Genomic DNA, 25,981 nt, shown 5'->3' with positions numbered 1-25,981 from the left:
TGCTGTGACTGTCGGAGTGGGCAGAGTGGTCTCAGAGCTCAGTGAAGTTAAAGAGTTCTTCAGGCAGGCCCTCACTGCAGGACAGGCATGAGGTCGGTCCGCAGCACAAGCCACAGCTTGTAGACCAGCTGATGATATTGGGATGAAGACAGGAGAAGCTATCATTTATCTCCATGTCTTGTGACATGAGATATATGACAGGGACATAGTGGATCTGCTTGGGGACAAGCACATATTTTTTAGGAAAAGAAGAGTGGAATGTCTTGATAATAAACTTTCAGGATGAACAGATAATTGGGAAGTGTCCCTGAGATTGCAACATCTCCATAAAGCCTGGAGCATTCCCTCATTTGTCCCTGATGATGGACAGCTGGTGACCTTGGACAGGACACACCGGGTGTTAAAATGAGTCCTCTGTTCCGTTCCCAGCGCTTATCGAGTTCACAGCTTGGGGGCGGGGAGGAGAGCAGGCTGTGTTGGCCCAGGCGTCCAAGCCACCCGGTGCTGGTGGTGACAGGTGACTGAGCCCTAGACCTATGAGTCAGCGCCCAAGGGGAGCGTGGCCAGCCAGAGTGCCACCCGCTGTCTTGTTCAGTGATGCCACCTGCAGCTGTACTTCCTTCTTATCTGAAATCATCTCTCCAGGGGAGACAAGCAGGTGGGGGGAGGCATTTCTCTTAGCTGATAAACAAAACTCTGACAGGCAGTTGTGGGTGCCAACCAGCGGGAGTTGTGAAATTTAAAAAAAAAAAGCTCTGCCTTCAAACCAGTTGTGCACCAAAAATAGCTTCATCTGTGGCAACAGCAGGGAGGTACGTTGTTTGGGGAATAACCATAGGCAGAATGATGACCTTGGGGAATGGAGGGGGCAGTTTTTAAAATATTGACATTATAATGTGAGTTGGAAAGGAATTTTGTAAACAGAAATTAATTGCTGTGTGAGTCTTCACTGTGGAAGACCAGCGTGTGGCCCGGTTGTGCTCCAGGCGTAGCACCTGTGGCTTCCTCCAAGCTGTCCCTGCGGGTGGAGCCGAGCACCCGGCCATCAGGGGTGTTCTCCAGCACTAGGTCTGTTGACAGAGGGACTGGTGGCACTGTTGCTGGTGTCATGGCTCCTCCATGGCATGGAGAAACCAAACCAAGGAAAACCCCACTGCTACCCGACTGTCACAGGTGTTCATGTCCTGTCCTTCCCACAGACAGAGTCATGTATGTGGAGCTCTGTGACATTCTGCAGTCACCTGGGAAGGACGTGGGGCCTTTGCCTCATTCTCTTTGGCTGAGTGCTAGCTCCTAAATGTGTCACATTGCTGACTCTGGCCCACTTTTTATGATCACAGTGAGTTTTAAAAATGCAAACCCATTTCCTAGCTCCTCTGTTTCAGGAGCCTTCTCCTTGCTCTAGGGAAGGAGTTGGGCCCCTGCTGGGATGCTGTCAGTCCTGCTTCCCAGAGCCCCCATGTGCCCCTCTGTTGGCCTCAGGGCTCCTCACCCTGCCTCTTCCTGCCTGCTCAGACACCAGCGCTGTCCTTGTGAGTCTGTCTTGAATCCTCCCTGCAGCTTGTTCTTGGTCCCTACGACTGGAGCAGGCTCTCGGGGCCTTGATGAAGCCAGCTAGCATCCCGTTGGGACTCCAGGTTGTGAGCCTTGGGGCACAGCCAGCCTGGCCCGTGACCCATCTGGGCAGGAAACAGGTGTCATGGTGGGCACAGGTGAGGAGGCTGTCGGTCCTGGAGAGCCTCCAGATGTCCTCTGGCCTCACCCTGTCATACAGCTGGAGTTTTATTTCTTCGGTTTTGCATGGAATCACCAGGAAGCTTCAAGTAGCTGTGCCCAGGCTGCACTCCAGATCAGCTCGGCAGGAGCTTGGCAGAGCGGGGCCAAACTTCGTGGGAGGCCTCCGGGCGGTCCTGAACACAGCCCAGGACATTTCCTCAGCGTTGCTCCTCCCGACAGCTTTCTTGGAGAGAGGGACCTTCTTGGATCCGGGCTCCAGAAAGCTCCCCGGGGCCTTGTAGGAGGGAGGGGAAGGTGCTGGTGCGGGTGGGGCTGTGGGTCAGACTCTCCAGGACACACTGCTGGCTTTGTGCGCTACGCTTTCTCTCTGGACTTGGCATTCAGGTGCATTGTGTGCCCAGCTCAGAATTAAGCCAGAGAGAGCAGGGAGGAGAGGTTGCTCCTCCTACAGTGGGTTTTGTCTGAGGTTGCAGCCCTGACCTGGGAAAGAGCAGGTGGATGGGGAGGCCAGCCCCCACCCGTGGCATGACCCCGCCTGCATTGTGTGTCTCTGAGCTAAGCGTTGTGGTTTTCAGGCTTAGCTACGAGACTGAACGTTTCCTATCTGACCCTTTACAGCAGAAGGTTGCCCTGCCCCGACGTAGGGGATCAGGCTTCAAGTTCAGGGACGTGCACATCTGAGGGGCTGACCCGGTGGGCACGTGCCAGTCCCCACAGCCTGGCCGGTGGCTCCAGAGCTTCGACACTTGTGCCCAGCCGAGGGAATCTTCCCTTCACCCTCACGGCAGTCAGTGGAGCGGGCCAGGAGAAATGCGAATATCGTGGCTAATTTCCTTAGGGAGACTCATCTTTGAAAATGGCTAAGCAAACCCCTAATTAGCTGAGGTGTTATTTTCCCTGGTGTGAGCCGAAGTGCCTGCTGAGCCCATGGTGGCACTTGGGTCCCCAGGGGGCCCCCAGGTGAGGGGTCAGAAGAGGGGCCCCAGAAGACCAAGCTCCCTGTGCTGAGCTGCTAACAAAGGCTCGCTTGTGCCTGTTCCTGTGGAAGAGGCTGGGTGCTGTCTGCTCCTCCCTGGGGGTTGGTTTGAAGAAAGTGGAAGAATCTCCCAGGGGTTTTAGATATAGTCTCTCTCTCTCTCTCTTTTTTCTTTTTTTTAAAAAAACAAAAGTCAGAAAACAAAACAAAAACCCAACAGACATTCACTGAGCAGCAGTGAATACTATGCCAAGGGCTGTGAAAGCCAGAATGAACAAAGCTTGCTTGCCACTGCCCACCTGCAGCTTTCCCTCCACCCATTCTGAAGTACAGAGAACACAGGGGGCCTCAGTGGCTGCCAGCTGCTTACTGGAGTGAGCGGAGTTAGGCTCTTCCTCCAAAGGTTTGAGCGGCTCCTCCTTGTCCTCGACCAGAGCCTTTACTTCTTCTCCGTGTGGCACTCGCGCATTCTGAGAGTTAGCTCTGGCCTGTCTCTCCGTTTTCCTCTCTTCCTCTAGCTTGGGCGGCGGGATATGCCAACAAGTACGCCTCTGGCCTGCCGGGAGGGGCTTGTGCAGTAGCAGCATGTGCTAGGCAGTGGGCTCGCCACGCCTCGCGGCCCGGAGAGTCCTTCTATACCCAGCTCAAGGGTCACCCTGGGAGCCTTCCTTCCTGAACATTCCCACCTGCACTGAAGGCTAAAGTTCTCTTTCCATATTCCCACAATAATGAAGAACAGTTGCAGATACTCTAGTACGTGCCAGAAATGCTCTAAGCCCTTTACACGTTGGCTCATGTAATCCTCACCGTAGTCCGTGGAGGCTACAGTACCATTAGCCATTTTACAATGCAAGTAACCGAAGCACTGATGACTAAGCAGCTTTCCAAGGGTCTCATAGCTAGTAGGTGTCGGGACCTCATGGAAGCTCAGGAAGTGTAAGTCCACCCGCTTCAGACCGAGGCTGTGTGCGCTCCTGTTCGCCTCATAGGAGGATGTTTCTAGACTGAACTCTTTGTAGGCACAGCTGTTTCCTAGTCACACGTCCCTTAAAACTGTTTTCCGAATAGTTGTGTCCACAACTGGGCATGAGGATGCTGTGTGCAGCTTCCTGTTCTGGTCCCTGGGGGAGGACTGGTGCTTCCAAAGCCTGAGTCCTTCCTGTCTGGCCCAGTAGCAGCAGCAGGGCTGGTGCTCCATGCGTGGTCTCTGCACAGTTCAGAGCTCAAGGGCAGAGACAGCTGCTGGGGGGTCCCTGGCAATAAGCTGCTCACCTGCCACTCCGGTGCTGCTTGTTCTCGGCGGCTCTGTGGACTGTGCCTGAGTTTCAGGAAACCATGGTGATCAGCATCGTAAATGCAGAGAGGAGCCCTGCTGGCTGAGCTCCCCGGGGGCTTTCCCGAGCCACTGCAGGGGTCCAGCGGACAGAGGGCTCCACTGGGTCAGTCCAGCAGCTGGAGAGAGGGCTCCGCTGCTCAGCCCAGCAGCTGCAGCCAGAGCTATTTTTCCTGGCATTTCTGTTGGGAGTTCAGAGCTCTTTCTAGACCTCTAGACTGTTCCATTTGCTGCTCTGAAACTGCCCTGTGGATGGAGGGAAGACTGGCTTCTGACTCGCTCAAACATTCTCTTTCAGTCTTTGCTGTTTCTCTAACTGGACTGATATTAATTTTAAAAGCAATGGTGGGCCAAGGATAGCTCAGCAGAGTACCTGCCTGGCAAGTGCAGGTCCAAAAAAAAAAAAAAAAAAAAAAAAAGTCATCATACAAATTAGAGAAATACTATTTCTCAGAGATAAACACCAGTGGTTGGGTTTCCTTAAGGATATTTTTTGTTCAAGTCTACACAAGTTATTAGGGTGTGTTTGGAAACAATGCGATCGTTTTCACCTTTCTGTTCTGTGGCTTGCTTTTTGGGTCTGGGGCAGTGCCTCGGCCAGCTTGTTGGGAAGCGCGTGTGCGGTCCTCCTCCAGGCTGGGTCTAAATTGCTGGTGTAGTCATTGGCCGTGTGTCGGCATTTAGCAGATAATGACCTTGCTCTTTCATGCTTGCATCAAAGCGCTTCTGTGGACAGAGGAGCCACGGCGAGGCAGAGCCACGGGGAGGCGGGGCCACGGGGAGGCGGGGCCACGGGGAGGCGGGGCCACGGGGAGGCGGGGCCACGGGGAGGCGGGGTCACGGGAGGCGGGGTCACGGGGAGGCGGGGCCCTGGGCGGAGCAGCGAGCACCTGCACACCTGCCGCAGAGTTCTGAAGTCAACATGTTATTTTATAAGTTAGTTTTATTTTATACATTGTGCTTACTTTTGGGCAGAGCTGGATACACAGAGCTCAGGGTGGGAGCATCTGAGGGAGCGCTGAGGAAAACCAATATCTGGGGCCAGCAGGACAGGGCAGGCTCACTAGGAACTACCAGCCATCTCACGTCTTGGTGACTCCTGAGGCCCCCTTCCATGACCCTGAGGAATGACTGACTAGGTAACCAACCAGTCAAAAGGCCCCTAGGGATCCCTTGGCTAGAGTAATCAGCCAGTCAGATGGTGCTTTGGGATCACATGGCTGAGGCAGTTGGCCAATCAGAAGGCATCACAGAACTACTGTCCTAGATCCGGTGACTAAATTGTCCATTTCCACAAGAAGCAGGGCCACCAAGTCAGGTGCACCAGCTTCACTGTGGAGCATGTAGGATGACAAGGAAATGATATTATCTAGACGGTCGCAGGGACGTCTAACACTCACAGAGGCTGGGTGTGTGCTAGATAGCCATTCCTGGACAGGATCCCTGCAGGCTGGGACGGGGAGCGGGGGTGGGGGAGGGCCCCCTTCCTGGCTGGGCAGGTCGGGCTCTCAGAGGTTGCCTGTCAGCCAATACGGATCTGTGAGCCCGCTGCTCAGGCTGGGCTGAACTGAGGAGGGAAGGAGGAGTTACTTTGCTAGGGATGCCCTAAGAACTGCCACACACCTGGTGGCTGCAGCAGTGTACATTTCTTGTCTGGCAGTCCAACTCTAAGGTGTCGGCAGCCGCGGTCCCATCAGAGGGCTGTGTGGACCTGGCCCGTTGGGGCTTCTCTCGCTTGCAGATGACTGTGTGCAAGTCTCCCCGCCCGTCCTGTGTCCTGGTTTCCCTCTTTCATAATGACGCCAGTCATTTGGTTTTAGGGCCATGCCTGTGCCCTCGTTTTTACTTGACTGCCTCTGGAAAGGTCCTGTGTCTAATAAGGCCGTGTTATGAGAAACTAGGGTTGGACCTCAGCGTGTGACTCGTCGGGGGCACAGTCCAATCCACACAGGCGACAGTGGCATTCCTGAGAGCCGAGCCCCGAGGTGGCGGCAGCAAGCCTTTCAGAGGTTCAGCGATGACACGTGCTACCCACGGGCCACCCCGCATGGCATTTCATTGAGGAGTGCAAGGGCTAAGGGCGCAGGCCATGGAGGCTGCCTGGGTGCATGCCTCAGTGCTGCTGCTTCATCCTCGTGGCCCCGCAGAGGGTCAGCGTCCTCCTTGAAGGCAGGATTCTGAGAGCACCAATGCTGGGGTCCCAGTGGGGTGAGAGGAGTGTAAGGCTCTCAGAGGGTGCCTGGCGCACAGCGAGCACTGGGCACGTGGTTAGCCGCTGTTGTCGGACCCGCCCTTCCTAGTGCAGGGGCGACTCGGGAGAATCACTCGACCCAGCGCCCTTGCACTGGTGGGACACTGATAAGCCTTGAAAGTTCTGGTTTTGGTCACTGCTTTTGTAGTTTAAGAGAAATAGTACAATTTAGCCTCTCTCTCTCTCTCTCTCTCTCTCTCTCTCTCTCTCTCTCTCTCTGTGCTGGAGATTGAATCCAGGGTCTTGTGAGCTCTAGGAAAGTGCCCTGCTCCCAGCTCCATCCCTAGCCCTGGCCTTGGGAAAGTCACTTGGGCTGCTTTATTCCAATATTTCAGTGACCTGTCTTGACAGCCTGTAGCGAGCTGGTGAGACCTGGGGAAGGCTTATCCACAGATAACTAAGCGTGTGGCTGAGCCACTGAGGAGCTCAGACGCCTCATCAGCTCACGCTTGCTGTGCTCCTGGTCCTCTGTGCCTTTCCAACTGCCTATGTCTAGCCTGTATTCAGAAAATACAGTTGGCTTTGATTTGGGCTTTTCCCTCTCTTTTAGATCGTAAAATCCCTAGCACTAGCTATTTGTAAGCAAAACCGCTGCGTGGCATTGTGTGCGTTCACAGTGTGTGCACAGATCTCCAGCTGCCCCTCCCCCGCCCTGGCACCTCGCCTGCTGACACTCATGCCCAGCGGGCGCTGGCACCCACCCAGCCCACCATTCGGCCTTCAGTCCTTAAGTCTGACTGCCTGAGATGCCTCCGCTCGGCGGGGTCACGCCGGTCAGTGTGTGTCTAGCGCAGGGGAACGTACGTCAGCATCGGACCTCTTACTGAGGCTAGATGCCTCCGCCATGCGTATGCGTTGGGTCACACACCCAGCCCTCCAGGCGGCCCAAGCAGCTTGCGCCTGTTGGATGTTGCGGGCAGGGCTGCCGAGAAAGTGCCCTGGAAGGAAGGTGTGATCAAGCACCACACGCTGTCGCAGAAGAGTTAGATACCGAGGCAAAGGGAGGGCGCCTCGCTGCCCTGGGTGCCAAACCTGGCCTTAGACGGCATCGCTGTGTACGTTTGGGCTTCTGTCCTGCTAGCTGTGCATGGCTGGCACCTGTGAAGCGAGATTATTCTGTCCAGGTTGCTGGAAACTCCGAGCCATGTGAAAAGGTTTGAAGTCTCTGAAGTCATCCAGCCATTTGCTTGAGCCAAAGGCTAGTGGCACCTGTGCTGGGCTGGGCATGGGTGGCCTCACCCTCCTGGTCACCTGTGTGATGGGTGCAGTGGCCCCACTCCAGGGCCCATGCCACCTGCGGGGATCCCAGGGCACCTGGCTCCTCGCTGCTTCCTGATCGGCCTCTGCCCTCCTCCTCCTCCTTTAGGCAAATGTCTGCAGACTACGCCTCACTGTGCCTCCCGAGAGCCCAGCACCCGAGCAAGCAGAAAAGAAGATCGTGAGGAAGGAGCAGGTGAGGCCGTTTGGTGTCCAGAGTAATCCACACCCAGAGTCCCTCACCAGGCCACTCAGGGGAGCCGTGTCCCGGCCTCTGTTCCTGCCCCCAGAGGTCAAACCCTTGCTACCACCAGGCTGGTTAAGCTCCATTCCTCGGCGAACTGTGGCTCTGTGCTGTCTTGGGGACGGTGGCCTCAGTGACGGGGGCTGTGGCTGAGGCAGCCTGGAGTGGCTGAGTCGAGGGACCTTCTAAGAGGTCCCTCAGGGCTGGGCATGGCTGGTGGAAGCCCAGCTGGGCAGTGAGGCGACCCTGGTGTGTGTGAAGGACGCTTTCCTGGCTGGAGCTAGGAGCTCGGCAAACAAATGTGTGCGCGCCAGCGCTGAGCTGATGCTGAGGCTGTGGAGACAAGTGTGACCTTGGTCTTGCCGTGGAAGGACTCACCGCTTTCCAGGTGAGCTGCAGGGCGATGTCACACCACTGTTTAGGCCCGGCAGCATGTGAGGGCTCTGGGAACACAGAGGAGGGGTCGGGGGACAGCTGGGCAGGTGCCACCGAGGTGCAGAGGGCACCTGCTGAGTGCCAGGCTCTGAGAGGACAGGAGGGACTGGAGCGGTGGCTTGGACATACCTGCCGTCCTCAGAACAGATATGCAGTGGGCAAGAAAGGACAGGAACAAAAGCACTGCATGCGCTCTGCAGTCTGAGCAGCAGCAGGACTAAGGGGGACAGATAGGCAAGACAAGGGGTCAGGATCACAGGGGCCAGGTGGTGGTCTTCCTGTGCACATGTTTATATAAAGTGACACAAATACTAAAATAATAAAGTGACATACAGAAGTCTGTAAGCAGGGCCATGAGGCAGTGAGTTCTCCACCAGTGGTAGAGGAAGCTCCTGCCAGCCGGCTCTGTGAGTGACTGTCCCCGGGCACACTGCCATCTCTGTCCCCCTCCCTCCCACCCTGCCTTTCTGCTCCCTGCTTCCTATGAAAGACAAAACACTGGAGGGTCGTGGGATGGTGGATGCCAGAGGATAGGAGTGGGGCAAAGAGGTGAGGTCCTGACTGCAGAAAGGTGAGAGGAGACAGCTGGTAGAGGGACCTGGGGGATGTGGGTTCCAGGCAGAAGCGGGGAGAAGGCAGCTGGGCTTGGGATGCCTCACATGGGCGATGCTCAGAGGCAAGTGAGGCCGAGCTGGAAGGGCTCCATGTGGCCAGCATGGGGAGAACAGGAGCACCGAAGACAATAATGAAGGGCTGGGGAGAAAGCTCAGCAGCATAAGCGCCTGCCTCGGAAGCACAAGGTCCCAAGTTTGATCCCTGGTACCGCCAAAACAAAACAAAACAAAAACAATAATGACAGCTGGGCAGGGTGGTGCACACCTGTAATCTTCGCACTCATGAGGCTGAGGCAGGAGGATCACGACAAGTTCGAGCCAGCCTGGGCCACATTAACAAGACTCTGTCTCAACACCCCTCCCTCTCACCCAAGAAAGTAATAACAGTGTAGGCTGAACAGCCCTAACTGGAAAATCCTAAATCCAAAATGCTCCAAAATCCATGACTTTTTGAACATCTACTTGGTGCTCAAAATGCTTTAGGTTTGGAGCATTTGGGATTTTGAATTTTTGGGTTAGGGATGCTCAACCAGTAAAACCTATGGACAAAAACCTATACTCCCAAATCTGAAACATGTCTGGGCCCAAACATTTCAGATAAGGAATGAATAGCTTTTAGTGGGTTATAATATCCTCAGTAATAATAGTAAATAATGATAATAAAATCTACAACCATATTGCTAATCAAAGAGGGAGTGAGAGGGAGAAGGAAAGGTTTTCTATAACCCAGCTCATTAATCTGGAATTCTGTACCATGAAAGCCTGGACAGGCCCGTCCTTGGGTGCAGGGTCTGGGTGGTGAGAGGTGACGGTGGCCCGGGATACTCACATCTCTCAAAGCCTCACCAGCAGGGGCCACGCTGGTTCGGAAGGGACTGTGGGTGACCGTGCAGCCAGGTGGCCCAGCCAGGTGTCTCTGACAGGCATGGCCCGCTGTCATCTCCCTCCAAGCTGATGCCTCAGCTCATAGCACACCCCATCACCTGGTGCTCACTCAGCTGAGTTAACAGCAGGAGCCGAAGAACCCCAAATGTGGGCCATTCTACAGGAACTATTGGCCCGAACCCCTCTGTGAATTCTATGTTGTTTGAGAGAAGATGACAATCTCTCCCAGGAAAGAGACACGGAGGAGACACAGGAGTGAGCCTTGGATAGATCTCAGGGCAGCAAACTTTGTAATGAGAAGGCACTGCAGTAATTATGCAATTTTGAGTATGAGCCACGTAGTAGATAGTATTGGATAAATGCCCATTTTCTTCCCCATGGTTATGTTCCTGTGGAGATACAATTGAACCGTTCATTCAGCTTCTCTGTAGCACATTCACCAAAGAAAATCTTTGGGGGCTGAAGGTCACAACCACCGGGGAGTGGGGGCGGGGGCTCTCCTGCCGGTTGGTGAGGGGATGGCCCTCTGCCCTTGGCATGGCCCGCCCCGCCTGCCCCTTCAGTGGGTGGCTTTGGGCACAACGGCTGCTCACAACAAGCCCATCTTGGAAGGAGAAGCCAAGTGGGGCATGGGGCAGGACGCAGGCCTTGGGGCTGTCCTGGCTGTAGGCTGTAGGGGACCCAGCAGGGCTGTGGCCCCTTGCAGAGTGAAGCAGGGAAAAGGAGGAGGCCTTGAGCTAGCTGTGATAGCCCCGCCAGACTGCCCCTCATTCTGAATGGTGCCTTTCAGGTTTGCTAAGCGACAGGAACTTCAGTCTGTGTGTTGAACACGGAGCCTTCGCACGTGACCAAGCGGAGGTGGCCCTGGCGGGGGCCGGCGCCCTCCCCACACCCCTCTGCACACATCCTGCTGTGGGTGTGGAGGACTCCCCAGCTCCCAGAAGCTTGGGGGAGGCCCGGTGCCCGCCGTGTCCTGGTGCCCTCCCTGCACTGGGCAGACAGTGCAGAAGCTGTGACTCACCCCGAGAACTGGGGTAGAGAGGAGGGCGGGGCGGCCATTTCCCTGGACTGAAGTCCTGGGTGGCAGCAGGACTTGAAGGTTCCGGTGGTGACCCAGAGGCTGTTCTGAGGGGCCTGGCCACAGTGTCCTGCCTGAGACCTGGTCATGAATAATCGCGAGTCCTCACGCCATCGTGGGTGCTGGGCGGGGCTGCTTCTGATGTGGTTCCAAAAAGCTTGCCCCTCCCCAAGGCCCACAGACTCCCAAGGCCCCCAGAACTCTGGGTGACCTTCTGGGCCAGACACTGCTGGGCCCTCTGAGGGGCCATGAGCAGAGCTTGGGCTGCTGTGGCCTGCATCTGGAGGTGGAGTCTAAAGTCCTGACTGACTCCAGTGAAGACATGGTTAACGAGGGTTCCCAGGCCTGAGAGCCACTGCTGTTGGCTCGATCTGCTGTTGCTATGGCGGCTGCTTCATATTCTGGGATGCCGTGGGGCAGCTCACCAGCTGTGGGTGGCTCTGCCAGCTGGACATCCTCCTGTCCCTGGTCTTCTGGTTTTGCATCATTGGAGAGGAATTCCTCCCAGTACAGGTGTGCCTTGCCCGGGAGGCTGCCCTCACCCAGCTGCACCAAAGTGTTTGGATGCTGCTGGAGGTGATTACAGCAAGGCCAGAGGCTTGGCATGGCGTTAGGGTTAGGGGTAAGGCTAGGGTTAGGGCGAGGGTAGGATCGAGGTGTGCATTTGGGAGCTTCCCTCCCACACACCAGGTGCCTAGTGCCATTTCCTCTTCCATTCTTCCTCTTTGTCAGGCCTCGGGTTCTAGGGGCTGCTTTCTGCGTGTCACTGGTGGGCTGCTGGACTCTACCTGCCACTTCTCTGTCCAGCTTGATGATGTCTCCAAGAGAGGTAGTCGCGCCTTGCACATGGGGCTTGTGTAGTCTGGGCTAGAGGTCTGGTGACTGAACACCAGCCGCTTGCCTGGGAGCCTAAACCCAGGGCCCTGGAGCTCGCCTCTCTCTGTGCCCTCCTGCGGTCATGCCCTTCCCGAGCCGGCTGCCCTGCTTCCCCTCTATCCTCCTAGGCTGGGCCCTCTGTGTCCTCTGGTGTGCTCCATCCTTCTTCATAACGTGAGCCTCACTCGCTCCTGCAGCCGGGCGCCTCTGCGTTCTGCACACCCCTGACTGCAGAGGATGCGCTTATGAGGCCTGGGGCTGGCAGCCTCGCCTTACCTGGAAGGTGCTCGGCTCGCACCCTCCCTCCTCTCTGTGCTACTTTTGCCAACCTCAGTCCCAGTATTTGATGGTGTATCCCTTACCATCAGCATCTAAAAGCATGAAATCTGGAAACTTCTGCGAGTAGATTCTCCGGAAGTTTGAGCAGCACCGGGACTCTGAGCGGGATGCGGGCACACAAGCTTGTGCGCCCTGACCTGGCACACACTGTGCAAGTGCCTCCTCCCCCAGCAGGTCCCTGTCCATGTTGGGACCCTGTGAGAAGCAGGGCCTCATCCCACTTTGGGTGTCATGTGCATTTGGGTCCCCAGCACTGCTGGGGATGCTGGGTGGGGGAGGAGAGGGGGATGGGGTGCCAGTGGTGTCCCCTTCCTACCACTCTGAGAACCTGAGCTCCCCACCCCAGGGTGGCCTCTGCCTTGGTCCCCATCTTTTCTCCACAAACCAACCCTTGCTCTTTTAGGATCAGAGCCCTCCTGGGGTGGTTTATTTTCAGTAGAACTGCCCTCCTCATGAAGCCCCCTGGGAGTTAGCCTTGGCCGCTCTCACAGAGGTGGCAGTGCAGATGCAGCCTTAGAGACCACGGTGACGTTCCAATTATGATAGCCACATTAACGCCCAGTGGGGCTGCTGGGCTTCTGTCCCGGTGAGGAGCCACCCGTCTGGGCTCAGCCCTGATGGCCAGTCCTCTCGGGCAACCCTGCTTGCTCCAGTCGCAGCTCAGCTGAAACCAGCCAACGATACTGCCACCAGTTTTTCCCTGGGCTGGTCTGTGCCCATGAGAGGGATGCTTGTGTCTCCCGGACACGTGGTGTGTCTTGCGCAGAACCTCTCCAGGCTGCGGGGTCTCTGCAGCCACCTCTCGGCTCACCCGAGGCCCCTGCAGGCCCAGAGGAAGCTTTGCTCTGACCTTTCCTGGCCGCCTTGTGCCTGGGCTGCTCTGCCCCTCCAGGACTGCGGGCTCCAGGCTCCAGGCTGCCTCTCTCGCGCATGGTGCCAACCACTGCTGTGGACAGCGCCACATGGTTTCTGCAGAGTGTATGTGACATCCACTCAGGCACAGACATGCTGAGAACAGGGGCAGCTTCTTCGAATTCTGTCTCCTTGGAGCCCAGTGGCTTCCTGCCTTGTCGTGGGCAGCTGTTTAATGAATGGCCCTTGGGCTGGGGAGACAGCTCGGCAGTCTAAGCACCTGCCTGGCAAGCACAAGGACGTGAGTTCAATCCCTGGTACTGCATGCCGTTCCAGCTCCTCGCTGAGCCAGCCACTGGAACCCAGCATGGTGGTGCACACCCAGCTCTGGGGAGGCTGAGACACGAGGATCGGTATGAGTCCGAGCTGCATAGTGAGACCCTGTACCAAACAAATAAATAAAATTAGAAGAAGGGTTTCTTTAAAAAAGAAAATAATCGTAAATGACCCATGAGTGTGATGATCACATTTGGTGTTGGTTTCCTTGGGCTGCTGTGAACTCCACAAACCGCGTGGCTTGCGCGAGGACTGTGTCCTGTCATAGCACGGGTCACTGGAGGGCTGCCGCCAAGCTGTTCCTTCCGGAGCTGCAGGCGCAAGGTCCTTCTGGGCCCCTGCAGCTCCCGACGGTTCTTAGCAGCCCTGGCTGTGGCCGCGCTGGGGCAGTCCTTACGACACGCAGTGCTCCTGTGTTGGCGTCTGTCAAAGGCCAAACTTCCCCCTTTTCTCGAAGGATGCCAGGAAGGACCTCATGTGCGCTCGACCGTCTCCAGAGCAGGTCAGCTGGGGAGGTGCTGGGGTCAGGGGTCCACCTGTGGGGACATTGTTCCACCTATAGGCAGTTTCTTTGTGTTATGCAATCACCTCACATTACATGGACAATTAGATGCAACAGCAGCGAGCTTTTATTTGTATGTTAAAAAATCTAGGATACGGGAGAAGGAATGTTGAACAGTTTGTTGGGACACATTTCATGCTGAAAAATGGATAGATATGGGACGTGCTTATAAAACTGTGGAGCATTAGAATTAAGGTTGACCATAGATAGGGGCCAGGGAGATAGCTCAGTGGCCTAAGTGCCTGCCTGGCAAGCACAAGGTCTTGAGTTCTATCCCACGCACCAAAAAACAAAACAAACAAACAAACAAAACAAAAGATTGGCCATAGATAGTTTGGAAATTAAGTATCTATCATTTCCAAAGAACTTTATGAACATGTGTATCCAGATCCTATACAAATTCGTATGCCCTGTATTCCTTTGTGTGCATGGATACACATACACACACACACACGCGCGCGCGTGCGCGCGCGCACACTCGACAGAACCAGTACCAACTATGAGATGCGTGTGTTGCAACAGGATCTCCCTGATCCCGGGTTAAATCTGAACGAGTCTGGCCTGGCTGACGGGTCCTCGTGGTGGGGAAGCCTTCTGCAGCTCGATAGACGGCTGTGAATCGGACAGCATTTCAGCTGCCACTGTCTAGGGTTGTAGGTGCCCTTCGTTGTCCCTGCTCTTTTTCAAAAGAATCATCTATTTATTTATTTGGTACAGGGTCTCACAATGCAGCTTGGGCTCATAGTGATACTCCTGTCTCAGCCTCACCGGCTCTGGGATTACAGGCGTGCACAACCACACCCGGTTTCGATAGCTGGCATGGTGCGCCTGGCATTCCAGGGCCAGCATGGCATGCAGTGCTGGGGACTGAACAGGTCCTTGCACTTGCCAGGCATGCGCTTAGACCGCCAAGCTCTCCCCATCCTGCTCTCTGCTATTAAAGCAGCTGTTCTTGGGCCTGGAGACACCGAATGAAGGCAAGCGGAGGCGCAGTGTCCACGGAGAACTGGGCGGGAGCTCTCGTAAGCAGCACAGGGCTCCCCAGGCAGAAGCCCTTGCCACCAGGGTTCACGGCCCTTTCCCTTGGAGCTGGGTGAGTCATCCTGCAGGTTCTGGCGGCTTGACTATTTATACAGCACCCAGTGTTGCCAGGTGAGGGAGGCTGCTGAGATGATTCAGAGGAGCAGGAGGCGGCCGCCCTCCTAGAGATGGTCCTATCAGCCCTGGAGGGCGGCAGGAGGCCTGGGCTTCTCAGCCTGTCTCTCTCATCTGCCAAGGCAAGGCTGGGCCCTTCAAGTCACCTCCCAGGGCCCCGTTTCCTCCCCTAGCAAATGCAGATGTTAGCCCAGAGCTGATGTTCTTCCGGATGTCTGGCCGTAGAGCTGATGCATCCGTCTATGGACCACCATTTGCAAACGGCGCAAGGCCGATAGCTGAGGTTAAGTCAGATCAGGGTGGTGTCAACTGCCTGACAGGACCCTCCGCATTAAAGGAGGAGCTAGGAATATTGTCTGCAGCCTCTGGACTGCACAGCCATTTTCAAGTCTTCTGAAGCTCCGGGAAGTAACTAACTCTGCACAGGCCGTGCAGCAAGTCCACAGTGCAGTCAGTTCTAAGGTTGGTCTGTCACTGGCCGTGTAGCCCTGGAAGCATCAGCTTGCGTTCTGCTGTCAGGCAAAGTCTGCTTTGGATATTTACGGTTTTATCAGTCAGGGTTACCCAGGGCGTGTCCTATACACCTGGCTCCAGAAAAGCAGTTCCTGATTTGTTTCCCCTCCCAGATATTCCTCCCTTTCACCTGGAGGCTGCTGAACCTGGCAGCTGCTGTCTGCAGAGAAGCCATAAAGTGCTGTCCTGAGGCTACGACCAGGGAGGCTGCAGTCAGTAAAACTGTCATCTCTGGGCTTCAGCTTGGCTACGGAGAAGCGGTCTTATTTAAATATTCAAGGCGATCAGTCTGTGTCAGAGCGTGAGACTATTCAGTCTGTGACACTGTCAAAATAACAAATGTTTTGATAAACTAAAGGTTTCCATTTCTGAGAATACAGGGCTGGCTCTGCCTTCCCTGCTTCTCTTCCGGGGTGTGGAAAGGCCCTCAGATTCTGCTCTTAGCGTTCATTGTTGTCATAGAGAGGCAAAACTATGTAATGCATGAGTAATGAGTGGATAAGGAACTCATGCAGATGGGCCCACAGGCCAGGCAGGCTGGCGTGCATTCCTGTGCGTGCTGGCAGGAGCGCTGGATGCCTGGGCTGGGCTCTTGGCAGTGACAGGGCAGCAGCTGCCCTTTGGCCAGAGGGACAAAGGCCAAAGCAAGATGTGGAGGAGGTGACTTGGCCTCAATTTCAGCAGGTCATTTTGTTACCAGGTTTGTTGCTACAGTTCCCTTCCAGGTTCCAGGTTCCAGGTTCTATGTTCCAGGTTCCAGGTTCCAGGTTCTATGTTCAAGGCTCCAGGTTCTAGGTTCTTTCTGTTCTGAGCAAAAAATTGGTCAAGACAAGTGCAAACAGTAGGAAGGTTTTACCTTTTTAAAGGTAGGACAACAAAGAACTCTGCAGAGCCAGTTGGGGCCAGGTAAAAGTGGGGGACTCCCAGCGTACCCTAAAGTGTGAGGGTGGGCCACGGTGCATAAGGACTCAGTGGCTGAGAGCTCAGTGGCAGCTGTCCTTTCCGCACCGCCCACTCCTCAGGCTGCCCCATCCTGCTGGAGTTCTCCTGAGAAGCACACGTGCAGGGCTTTGGGAACTATTCAGTGACTGTGCTCTGGGCTTTTGTAATGAGCAGGCCAGCCCACTCCCCAGCCAGGCTGTCACGCCCTGATGTCCTGCTTTAGTTCCTTCCTGTCGTGACCCCCCCAAGTCGCACTGGCAGGCTGGATGTGTGGCCCACTGCCCGTCCTGGCCTCTGCTGCCACCAGTTTAAGTTGGTGAAGCTGTGTTTCTCGTTGCTTACTCCGAGCCTCGGCGCCTGGATTCTCTTCCTTTGCACAGCTCGGTCCCTGTGCTCAAGACGGGCAGATACTCCAGCAATGTCAGCACAGCCCCAGCCCCACACAGTTGACCTGTGAGTGTGCGTCTCTCTGTGCCCAGTATTGGGGCCTGGCGGTGCGGGGGGCAGGTATGCCTTTGGCTTGGTAGTGCAAGAACTCATATTCTAATTCAGGAGCTGGAATCCAAGGGGTCGGTGAGCCCTTGACATCAGGGACTGAGGGGGTGCTTTTCTAAGGTTGCTCCTCCTTTCCAGCTTGCTTGCTATGTATTTTAGTACAGGGTCTCACTACACAGATGGGACTCGTAGTGATCCTTCCTGTTTTCAGCCTCCCAAGTGCTGGGATCACAGGCACGCCGGCATGGCCTGCCCGGTATCGAACCCTGGTCCCTGCGTCTGCCTAAGCAGGTGCCTTAGTCGGCTGAGCTACCTGGCCAGCCCCACCTTTCCAGGTCTCTAAGGGGCTTGCTGCTCACTGTGTCTCTAGGGCAACAGCATGGCTGAGCACAGAGGCGGGCCGCAAGCTGTGCGTGCTCACAGGAAACACCCTCGTGGTGAGAATCCTCATGTGTGTGTTTGTCACATGAGTTCTTCATCCCGTTGCCTGTCACTTCAGGGCAGGGGAAGAGGCCTGTCGCTTGGTTGTTCCCTTTTCCTTCTTCACTAATAATTGTTTTTTCATCCTCACATTTACTGGGGCTTTTGTTTTCAAGGAGATTTGCTCAATGGTGTTAATACCCAGAAAGAAGGCATGTCCTAGGTCTCGTGTATATTTTCAAATTCAGACTTTTAACATATCAAGTAGCACTGTAAGGGGAATTAAAACCCTTTAAGTATGGAGCATTCAAATGTGTACAAAAGGAAGGCCAAAGTATGAGGAGTCTCTGCCCCACCCGGCCAGGTCACCCCTTGAGTAAACAAGTAGGCCCCAAATATTTTGCAATGTTACTCTCGAAGATACTTTCTTAATAGTGTTATGATACTTTCATTGTGCCTAAAAATTAGTATTTTTCTTACAGAGAGACATTTTAAAGGAAAACAGAGGAGAAAACTTGAGCCATAAGTGTTGCTGGACATGTCAGCTCTTGTGATTTTCCCTATATTCTCCAACTTTGATTCGCAAGTATGCTGACATTTTGTAAAAATAATCGTCTCTGCTCTTTGGCACTTCTCTGCCACTGGGATGGACAGCAGCACTCCATTCGTCCATCTGAGAGGAAGGAAGAAAGGTGCCCCTGGGCTGGACGATGTGGCGGGCTCTGGGTGGCCCCCAGACCGCCTCTAGCTTCATAGTCCCCGATCACTCAGCAAATGTTCATTTAGAAAGTCATTGCATGTCTGTCTCTGCTGGGTGCTGAAGGTTGTCGGGGGAAAGGAGACAAACAAGACCTCGGCTTCCTGGAGCTGGCATTGGCGGGGAGCTGGCGATGGCCCTGGTAGCAGGGACCAGGCTCCTGTGTCCATGCCTCTGGACTCTGGGACGGGCTTTCTGTCCTGATTCTCAGCTAGTGTGGAGGCAGTGGACATAAGGAATGAGCTTAGATTTGGAAAGACAGAGGAAGCTCAAGGGTGCCGTCCTGCCAGTGTATGCACACAGCAGGGCGAGGGTGGGGTCAGGCCGAGACGGCTCGCTGAAATTCCAGGCAACAAATCTTTCTCCTCGTGTCTTCATATGTAGCTCTGCTTCCCTTCCCTTACTCCACCGTGGCCAGCAGCTCCAGAGTCTGTGGTTTAGATCTTGACAATTCAACAACCTTTACAGTTCTTTTTTTAAAGAATTAAAATAAAAATGATTGGTTCCACAGTACTGTTTGGCTTTTTGTGGGCTCCCACCCCCGTGAGAGAGTGCACAGGCACTTAGAAAAGGCAAGAACAGCCCGCTTACTGAGGAAGTGATCCTAAGGTCTGCAGTGCATCTTTCTAGAAGTTTTACACAAACACATATTCCTTGTCATTGTTTTGAGACAAGATCAGGCAAGCTGGCCTTGAACTTGGGACCCTCATGCCTCAGCCTCCCAAGTGTGCAACCACGTCTGACTCAAACATGTGCATTCTTAAGACAAACATGGGAATGTGGCGTTCACTCTGTGCCCTCAGCGGTGCCTCCCTGCCCACTCCCCTTGGCACCGGCCCCCTCGACAGCGCTCTGCCCACCCAGGCTTTGCTTTGCAGGAACTGGGTGGAGTCCTTGTGCAAGTCAGAGCTTTGTTTTCCACTGTGTGGGGTTTCACGGAGCTTTTCTTTGGCTGCCGCCCATGGTGACCACCAGAACTGTGATTGCCCACTGGGCCTGGGCCTGCCAGGCCTCTAAACTTAGAAGCCCTTTCAAAGGTGCCAGTGGGTTGGTTCAATGCGCACGTGTGCATGGGGGGGCAGACCCTCCAGGCTCACCTCCCCCACACAGGTGCACAGGATGGACTTGAGGGAGGTGTTTGCTTCCTGATAAAAATCTCTAATTGTTAAAAAAAAAAAAATCAAACACATAATGCAGAAGTACATAAGCAAACACCAAAAAGTCATTCCAGCCCCAGCAGCCTGGTGCCACCCCACAGCCTGCTCAGAGGTCACTGACAATAATTTGTCATGTGTCTTATTTTAGACTTTTAAGAAAAAGTTTAGTGCTGGGCATGGAGGCGCACACTTGTCATCCCAGTGCTCAGGAGGGGAGGAGCGCCCCAGGGCTCAGGCATCTGTGACGGGGGCTCCCCGAGGTCAGGGTGGCCCCAGGGAGGTTAGAGGAGCCGGCGCCTCTGGGAAGCCCTGCTGGGGGCCCAGCTCCTTGGTTGTCTCTGTCCCCTCCATGTCACGGAGACCTCTGTTCTGTCCTCCTTGTCCTGTACCTGGAATACCCTGCGGTCTGAGCATGCGGCCCTAGAATCACACAGGGCTGGCTGGCCTTGACACGTGAGATCCTTGGCAAGTCCCTGTTTTATTATTAAGTTTATCGGTGCATTATAGATACACATACCAATCACAGTCATCTCGGGGAGTTTATCCCTGCATAGGCTGTGTCTTGGTTTCACTTTTGTTCCTGTTCCCCTCCCCTCCCTTCAACTCCTCTTCCTAGTTACAAAGCTTTGTTTCCATTTTATCCTTCTTTTCTCATTTGTTTTCTTTTCCCCCCCTCCCTTAGCAAGTTCTTTTTTGTCCCTGAACTTCAGTTTCCGCAGCTAGGAAATACAGAAGAAACTCACTGACGGAGAGTGGCCGTGAGCACTAAACGTGCGGAGGAGCACCCCAGCCCTGCGGGCTCAGCCAGCCTGCAAGTCTCCCTTCCTGCTTCCCAAGCTTGGTGGCAGACAAGAGTACACTCCTCAGCTTGTGATCCTTAAGGGGATTTGCATTTCAACAGCCAGCAATCTTTAATTGAAGTAATTAAAGCTCAGCCTGCAGGAACAGGAAGATTCCTTGGGGCTCAAGTCAGACTGTGTCCGTCTGGCTTTTCAGAAATATTTCATGAATAGTCACAACAAGCTGTGTACTGACCTCACCTCTTTTTCTCAGAATGCTGCTGGGTCAGTCCTGTGCCCAGGGGACGGGGTGGCTGCCAGGTGACCACAATCTCAACCGCCCACACATCAGGCTGCATACTTAGTAATAAGGTGGGAGCCATCAGGCCAACCGGTCTAAGGGGAAAAACAGCATTACCCAGGGTGTGAGGTTTCAAGCCGGCCTGTCCTAAGCAAGTCCTTCTGGCGCCTTAGTGGGAGTTAGGACAGATTGCCCCCTGCAGAAGGGAAGGGCTGTGCGGCTGCATCACCAGGCTGGTGGACAGGGCCACGGCAGAAGTGGACACGAGGGCTCCCTCGCCAGGGTAAAGGCAGGCCTGGTCCATGCTGGGCACCACTTGGCCACAGAGACCAGGCTGGGTGTCCACCTGCTGCCTCTGCAACCAGGCACCCGGAGGGGCCCTACTGCATAGGTCCCCACCCCATGGGCCATCATCAAGCTGTTTCCTCTAGGCCTACGATTCACTGTGCTTTATCTCTGTTCCTACCCTTGTAGCCTCCGGAACTAAGCAATGGAGACTCAACCAGGAAACTTCCTCAGGGCGTGGTTTATGGCGTGGTTCGAAGATCCGATCAGAACCAGCAGAAGGAAATGGTGGTGTACGGCTGGTCGACCAGTCAGCTGAAAGAAGAGATGAACTACATCAAAGACGTGAGCCCTTGCGGGTGGAGTTGCCCCTCTCTGGCTTAGGCGCCCCTTGCGGCATGCGGCGCGTGGTGCCGGAGGGTGATGTGGACTAGCAGGCCTTTGGAGGAATTCTTAGCGTTCTTTTAGGTGGAAGTGTTTCTAGGACCTGCAGGGGACTGCTGAAAGTGCAGGTGCAGGTCGGCAGGGAGGCACAGGTTGGACCTCTGCGGGAGGGGCGTTGCAAGCGGGATCCCAGGCCACGGGGCGCCCGCCTCTGTGTGTTGGGCGGAGGCTCGCATTACGCGGGTGCAGCGATGCTGAGGAGCTCGGGGCTGCAGGGAGGCCAGCTCCAAAGGAAGTTTATCTCCTGTGGCACGGCGCCTGGAGGCAGGCGGCCTTCCGGGCAGGGCGTATCCAGGCTCTGATTCTGCTTCCCTGCGTTTCCACTGGCTTTTTCTTCTTCAGTCTCGAACTCAGGCTAGCTTCTGAAAATAAGTCTGGAGGAAGAGATGAGACCTCTGGTCACTTAATGCCTTCGATGAGGAGACCTCTCCCCCATAGACTACCCCTTGCGTCTTATTGGCCAGAGCTGGTCACGTGCTAGCTCCCTCGACCAATCACGGGCGAGGAGAACAGGAGGCCTTGGCTGGCTCAGGCCAAGAGCAGGAATACCCGGCAGTCACCGAGGCAGGTCTGGGCGACCAAAGCAAGTCGTGCCGTTTCTTTGTATTTAATATTGTATTTCTTATCTTTTAAGTTACATACGCTTTGGGCAAGTTTTGGAAAATACGAAAGTGTCTGAAGAAGAAAACACTCATAATTTATATCGCCATTTGTGGCTAGGGCTATAACTCAGTGGCACAAGCACCTGCCTGGCAAGCACAAGGTCCCGAGTTCGATTCCCGGTACCAAAATCGTTGTCGTCATCATCATCATCATCATCTTACCATTTGTCTGCTACAGTTGTTAACATTTTGGGGCATTTTCTTCTAATTTTTCATATCTGCCTATATCCATTTTTCTCCTACTCAGTGTCCCCCTAGCTCGGCGATAGCGAGGCTTTTAGAGTTTTCAGTGATAAGAGCTCGCCGCGGCACGCGGGCCACAGGCTCACCCCACTGCCCTCGGCTGACTGATGCTACTGTTGTCCATGCCAGGTTATCAGAGCAGAGCGGAAACGCACTGCGCCGGGTGCTGGGCCGCAGCACTGGCCTGCGGCCTAGCACGCGGTTGTGAGGAGCAGGCGCTGTGGGCTGGGGCAGCGAAGGCACGCGCGCGCGTACCCCGACTTGCTTCCGGTGCAGCTCTGCCTGCTGTCAGCTTCGGTTCTCTCGTGTGTGGGCTGTGAGTGCTAAGGTGAAGCCTCCAGCCCTGGAGGAAGCCACGTTTGCCCTGGTGGGTTTGCAGATAGTGTGCAAAGCCATGCTGTCTAGGCTGTTGTGTGGGTTTTAGAAGAACATCTGCTGGAAGTTTAAAAAGTGAAGGTAAGAAATAACATAAAATATGAACAAAACACACACACACACACACACACACACACACACACACAGAATGTGACAACTACCGGTCTCGAATCCCTGTTTATTGTATCTCTAGAGAGCTGATTACCACGCAGAATATTCTGTTCCTGATTGTTCTTCCCAGCTGAGGCATTCTAGGCCTCCTGTATTTTTCTCAAGGAAATGTTGAGCGCTTGCTAATTTATGTGCTCCAGATAGCATGGGATTGCCTTAGAAGTCAGCCTTCTACGTAGACACCCATCACAAGTTGCCCAAGACAAAGACGGCAGGTTTGGGCGGCTCCTCAGCTGTGTCTGACGCTTGCCGCAGCTGCAGGGCGGCTCTGCCCCAGAACATTACTAACCTCCACTGTCACCCGCAATCTAAAGCTGATTTCCAGGTCCCACCTTTCGTGGCTGGCTGGCTTCTAGCGCATCCCTGGTCTGGCCACGCCAGTGTGCCTGTGGGCTGGTCTGCTCCTTCCCCGCGAGGGAATCTCCTGCCCTGCTGGTCCTGCAGTGCTTCCCTGGAGGAGATGCCACCCTTGCCCATCAGGCATGGCACAGGGCCCAGCGTGGGCACAGTGGGTGCTCGCTCCCGCGCCTAGGATGAAGGCCATGCTCTGGCCTCACGCCCTGGAGTGTTTATGGTTGAGAGAAAGAAGGAAAGCCCTGTTGCCAGGTTCCACCTGGGGAGGCTGGCTCTGGCTCCTCGCTTCCCTCCCCCTCTCTTCTCCACCGTGTCCAGGCTAACTGAAAATAGGACACTGCTTCACAGACACACTTCTGCCACCAGGTCTGCCACTAGGGTCCCTAAGCACCTGCCTCCTCACCATGCCGAGGCCCTAAGTCTGTCCAGGGTGGGAGTGCGGGTGCACCTGCAGCAAGTTGTCCTGAGACTTCCTGTCCTGTCCGAGAGCTCCTGAGGACTTTGCCCGGCTAGGGCACAGAAGACAGGAAGAAGCAGAGTGTGTTTGTAAGGCTTCTTACTGTGGTTAAAAGCAAATTCGAAGCCACGTTCCTCAAGCTGTGTTTGTGTGAACAGGGGACTGAGGGGTCTCTTCACTCCTCAGCGTCAGGGTCTCCTGCCCCGCCGGTGAGCGCTGAAGGGCGGGCTTTCAGCTCACCAGCCCAGGCTCTCGTTTTTCTGCCCTCCTCTCTGGGTGGTGTGCCGTGTTTTGGCTGTCAGAGCAGACGCAGAGAAAAACAGAAGGTTGCTGTTGGCTTCTTGGGGTCTTGGTCCTGTTCAGGGTGTGACCACTGGAAGCTTTCTACTTGAAAAAATGTGTGATGGGAAAAGGGGTAGACCTTGGCCAGGGCGGCTGGAGAGCGGCAGGTGAATTTCAGTGAACCACTCTGTCTCATGAGTTTAGGTTTTGGATAACTAATATTTACTCTTAAAGCTACATGTAATTATTATTATTTATAACTAGCATAATCTGGGTAACTGCTTTCTAACTAGAAGTCCAAAGTGACTTCCCCCTTCATTTGTGAGGCTATTTTTAACGTTTCTGTTTTTGTGAGGCTGATCTCTCGTCAGTAGTTTTGGACACCTTGCCTGAAAACGTAGTAGCACTGCGATCTCTAATAATACCCTCTCTGTGGGCTGCAGGTGAGAGCCACCCTGGAGAAAGTGAGGAGGCGCATGTACGGAGACTATGGCGAAGTGCGGCAGAAGATCCGCCAGCTCACCCAAGAGCTGTCAGTAAGTGGCACCCGGTGCGGGGCCGTGGGCGGGTGGGGCAGAACTCGGGCTTCCTCTCGGAGGCCAGGGGCTCCCGATGCTTGAGCCCAGGATTTTCTTTATAAATGGAGCCGTATTTTAAATTGAAGGAGGGAATTCTAATCACATTTGGAAGTTTGCACTCCCCCAGTCTATTCCTAGAAGTTTATTCTACAGATTAAGCTCTCCACATGAAATGACTGAGGGGCGAATTAACTTATCACTGCATTGCCTGCTTTTGGCGCGGCGTGAGTGCCAGGAACTGGACTCGAGTCCTCGTGCTTGCCCGGCAGGGGCTTAGACCGCGAGACAGCGCCCAGCCCAGTGGCGGCACTGTTCCTGGTGATGAAAAGGTTGGAAACCCAGACGCCCATCAAGAATGGGAAACTAGATTATGTCTCTCCAATAGAAAACATACAGTTGAAAAAGAGAAGAACAACTTAGCTCTGTTCAAAAACAGGGAAAGAAAGGTTTCAAAGATATAAAGTAAATGAAAGAGAAAGTTGTAGACACAGATGTACAGTGGACCCTCACTTATCACAGAGGTTGTATTCCATACATCCCCGTGATAAGTGAAAATCAGCAAAGTAGCAATGCTATATATATTAGCATATATATATATATATATATATATATATATAGGCTTTATAAACCTTTCCCACACTCTTACCAACCTTTCCCACATCTTTAAAAACACTTCTGATGTTCTTAACCATTTTCTAAACTCATAAACCTACATAATTTTAATAACATACATATATGTACAGTACTGCAAAATCCCACGATATAGTGAAAAATCTGTGATAAATAATTTGGATTATTATTTTTTGAGAACCTGCGAAATAGTCTACAAAAGATGAACTGTGAAATAGCGAGGGACTACTGAAAAGTTTGCTACATTTGTATAAAAAAGGAGGAAAAAATAACCATTTCAAGCTTGTTTTCCATGTAAAGTTGCTGAAAGGCTAATCCAAAAAGGGATTAACAGTGGCTTCTTAACTACTGTGTTTCCCCCAAAATAGGACCTACCTGGACAATAATCAGCCTTGAAAACAGAATCAATAATGCCAGCCCCAGCCAGCCTACCACCTTAGAGCAGTCTCGGAGCCAGAGAAGAGACAACAGGAGAGGCGAGGACAGGCCGACCGGGCTGGCATTGTCCATCTCTGGCTTCCGAGGCTGATTATTTCCCAGTAGGTCTCATACTGGGGGAAAGCAGGAGGGGTGCGGGTGGGGAGGGCGATAACCTGGCTCCTGTGACAAGAGAGAAAGAGAGGTCTATTTGTCTGCCCCTCATACTTCTTAAGTATGAGACATGGGGTGGCCCCATGTCAGTGCATTCTACTCAGAAATTTTAAGAAAAGTAAGTTTCCTGTAGTCTAACCAAGCTAGCGCCCTTAGGATGTAAGTCACATATGTTATCATCAATCCCAAAGACAAGAGGCCATGCGTAGGTGACATCCTCCCACACGAGTCAGCGTTGGGGAGAAGGCGGCAGCGACAGCCTCCCTGCGAGCGCTCAGCTTCAGGCTGGACTGTGGCTGTCTATCCGCAGAGACCCGAGGCCGGATTACAGGAGTGGGGCATGCACACCTGCCCTCCCGGCCCATTCTCGCTGGAATGTGGGAGGAGATGGGTGCAGCCTGTCCTTGTGCAGACGCCCACCCTGCCCCTCTCCGCTGTGGACGTGGACGCTAATGACTGCCTTCAGGGCCAGGGAGGAGTCCGCGCGGGCGGGCTGCGGGTAAACAAGGCCCTGCCCGGCCCCTGCTGCCTCCCGCACCTCCCGATTCTCTCTCGCCGGCCGCCCCTGGACCCGACCCCTTGCCCGCGGCTGCATCCTCGGCGCCCCCCACGCGC

General features: G+C 54.4%; 1 protein-coding gene across 3 annotated transcripts in view; it reads left to right on the top strand.

Moving 5' to 3' along the window:
* The window catches only part of Myzap (myocardial zonula adherens protein), a 77,473-nt gene that overhangs the window by 2,407 nt on the left and 49,085 nt on the right, over window positions 1–25,981 (top strand). For all 3 annotated transcript variants that reach the window (XM_004628871.2, XM_004628870.2, XM_023712686.1), the window contains exons 2-4: window positions 7,664–7,750; window positions 20,769–20,924; window positions 24,011–24,103. In XM_004628871.2, the coding sequence (XP_004628928.1) occupies window positions 7,664–7,750; window positions 20,769–20,924; window positions 24,011–24,103 (336 nt within the window). The remainder of the gene's footprint in view (window positions 1–7,663; window positions 7,751–20,768; window positions 20,925–24,010; window positions 24,104–25,981) is intronic.

Source organism: Octodon degus, unplaced genomic scaffold, assembly GCF_000260255.1.
Source record: "Octodon degus isolate 3935 unplaced genomic scaffold, OctDeg1.0 scaffold00026, whole genome shotgun sequence".
NCBI lineage: Eukaryota > Metazoa > Chordata > Mammalia > Rodentia > Octodontidae > Octodon > Octodon degus.
Note: the sequence above shows the minus strand (reverse complement) of the source record. Positions and strands in the feature narration are given on the sequence as shown.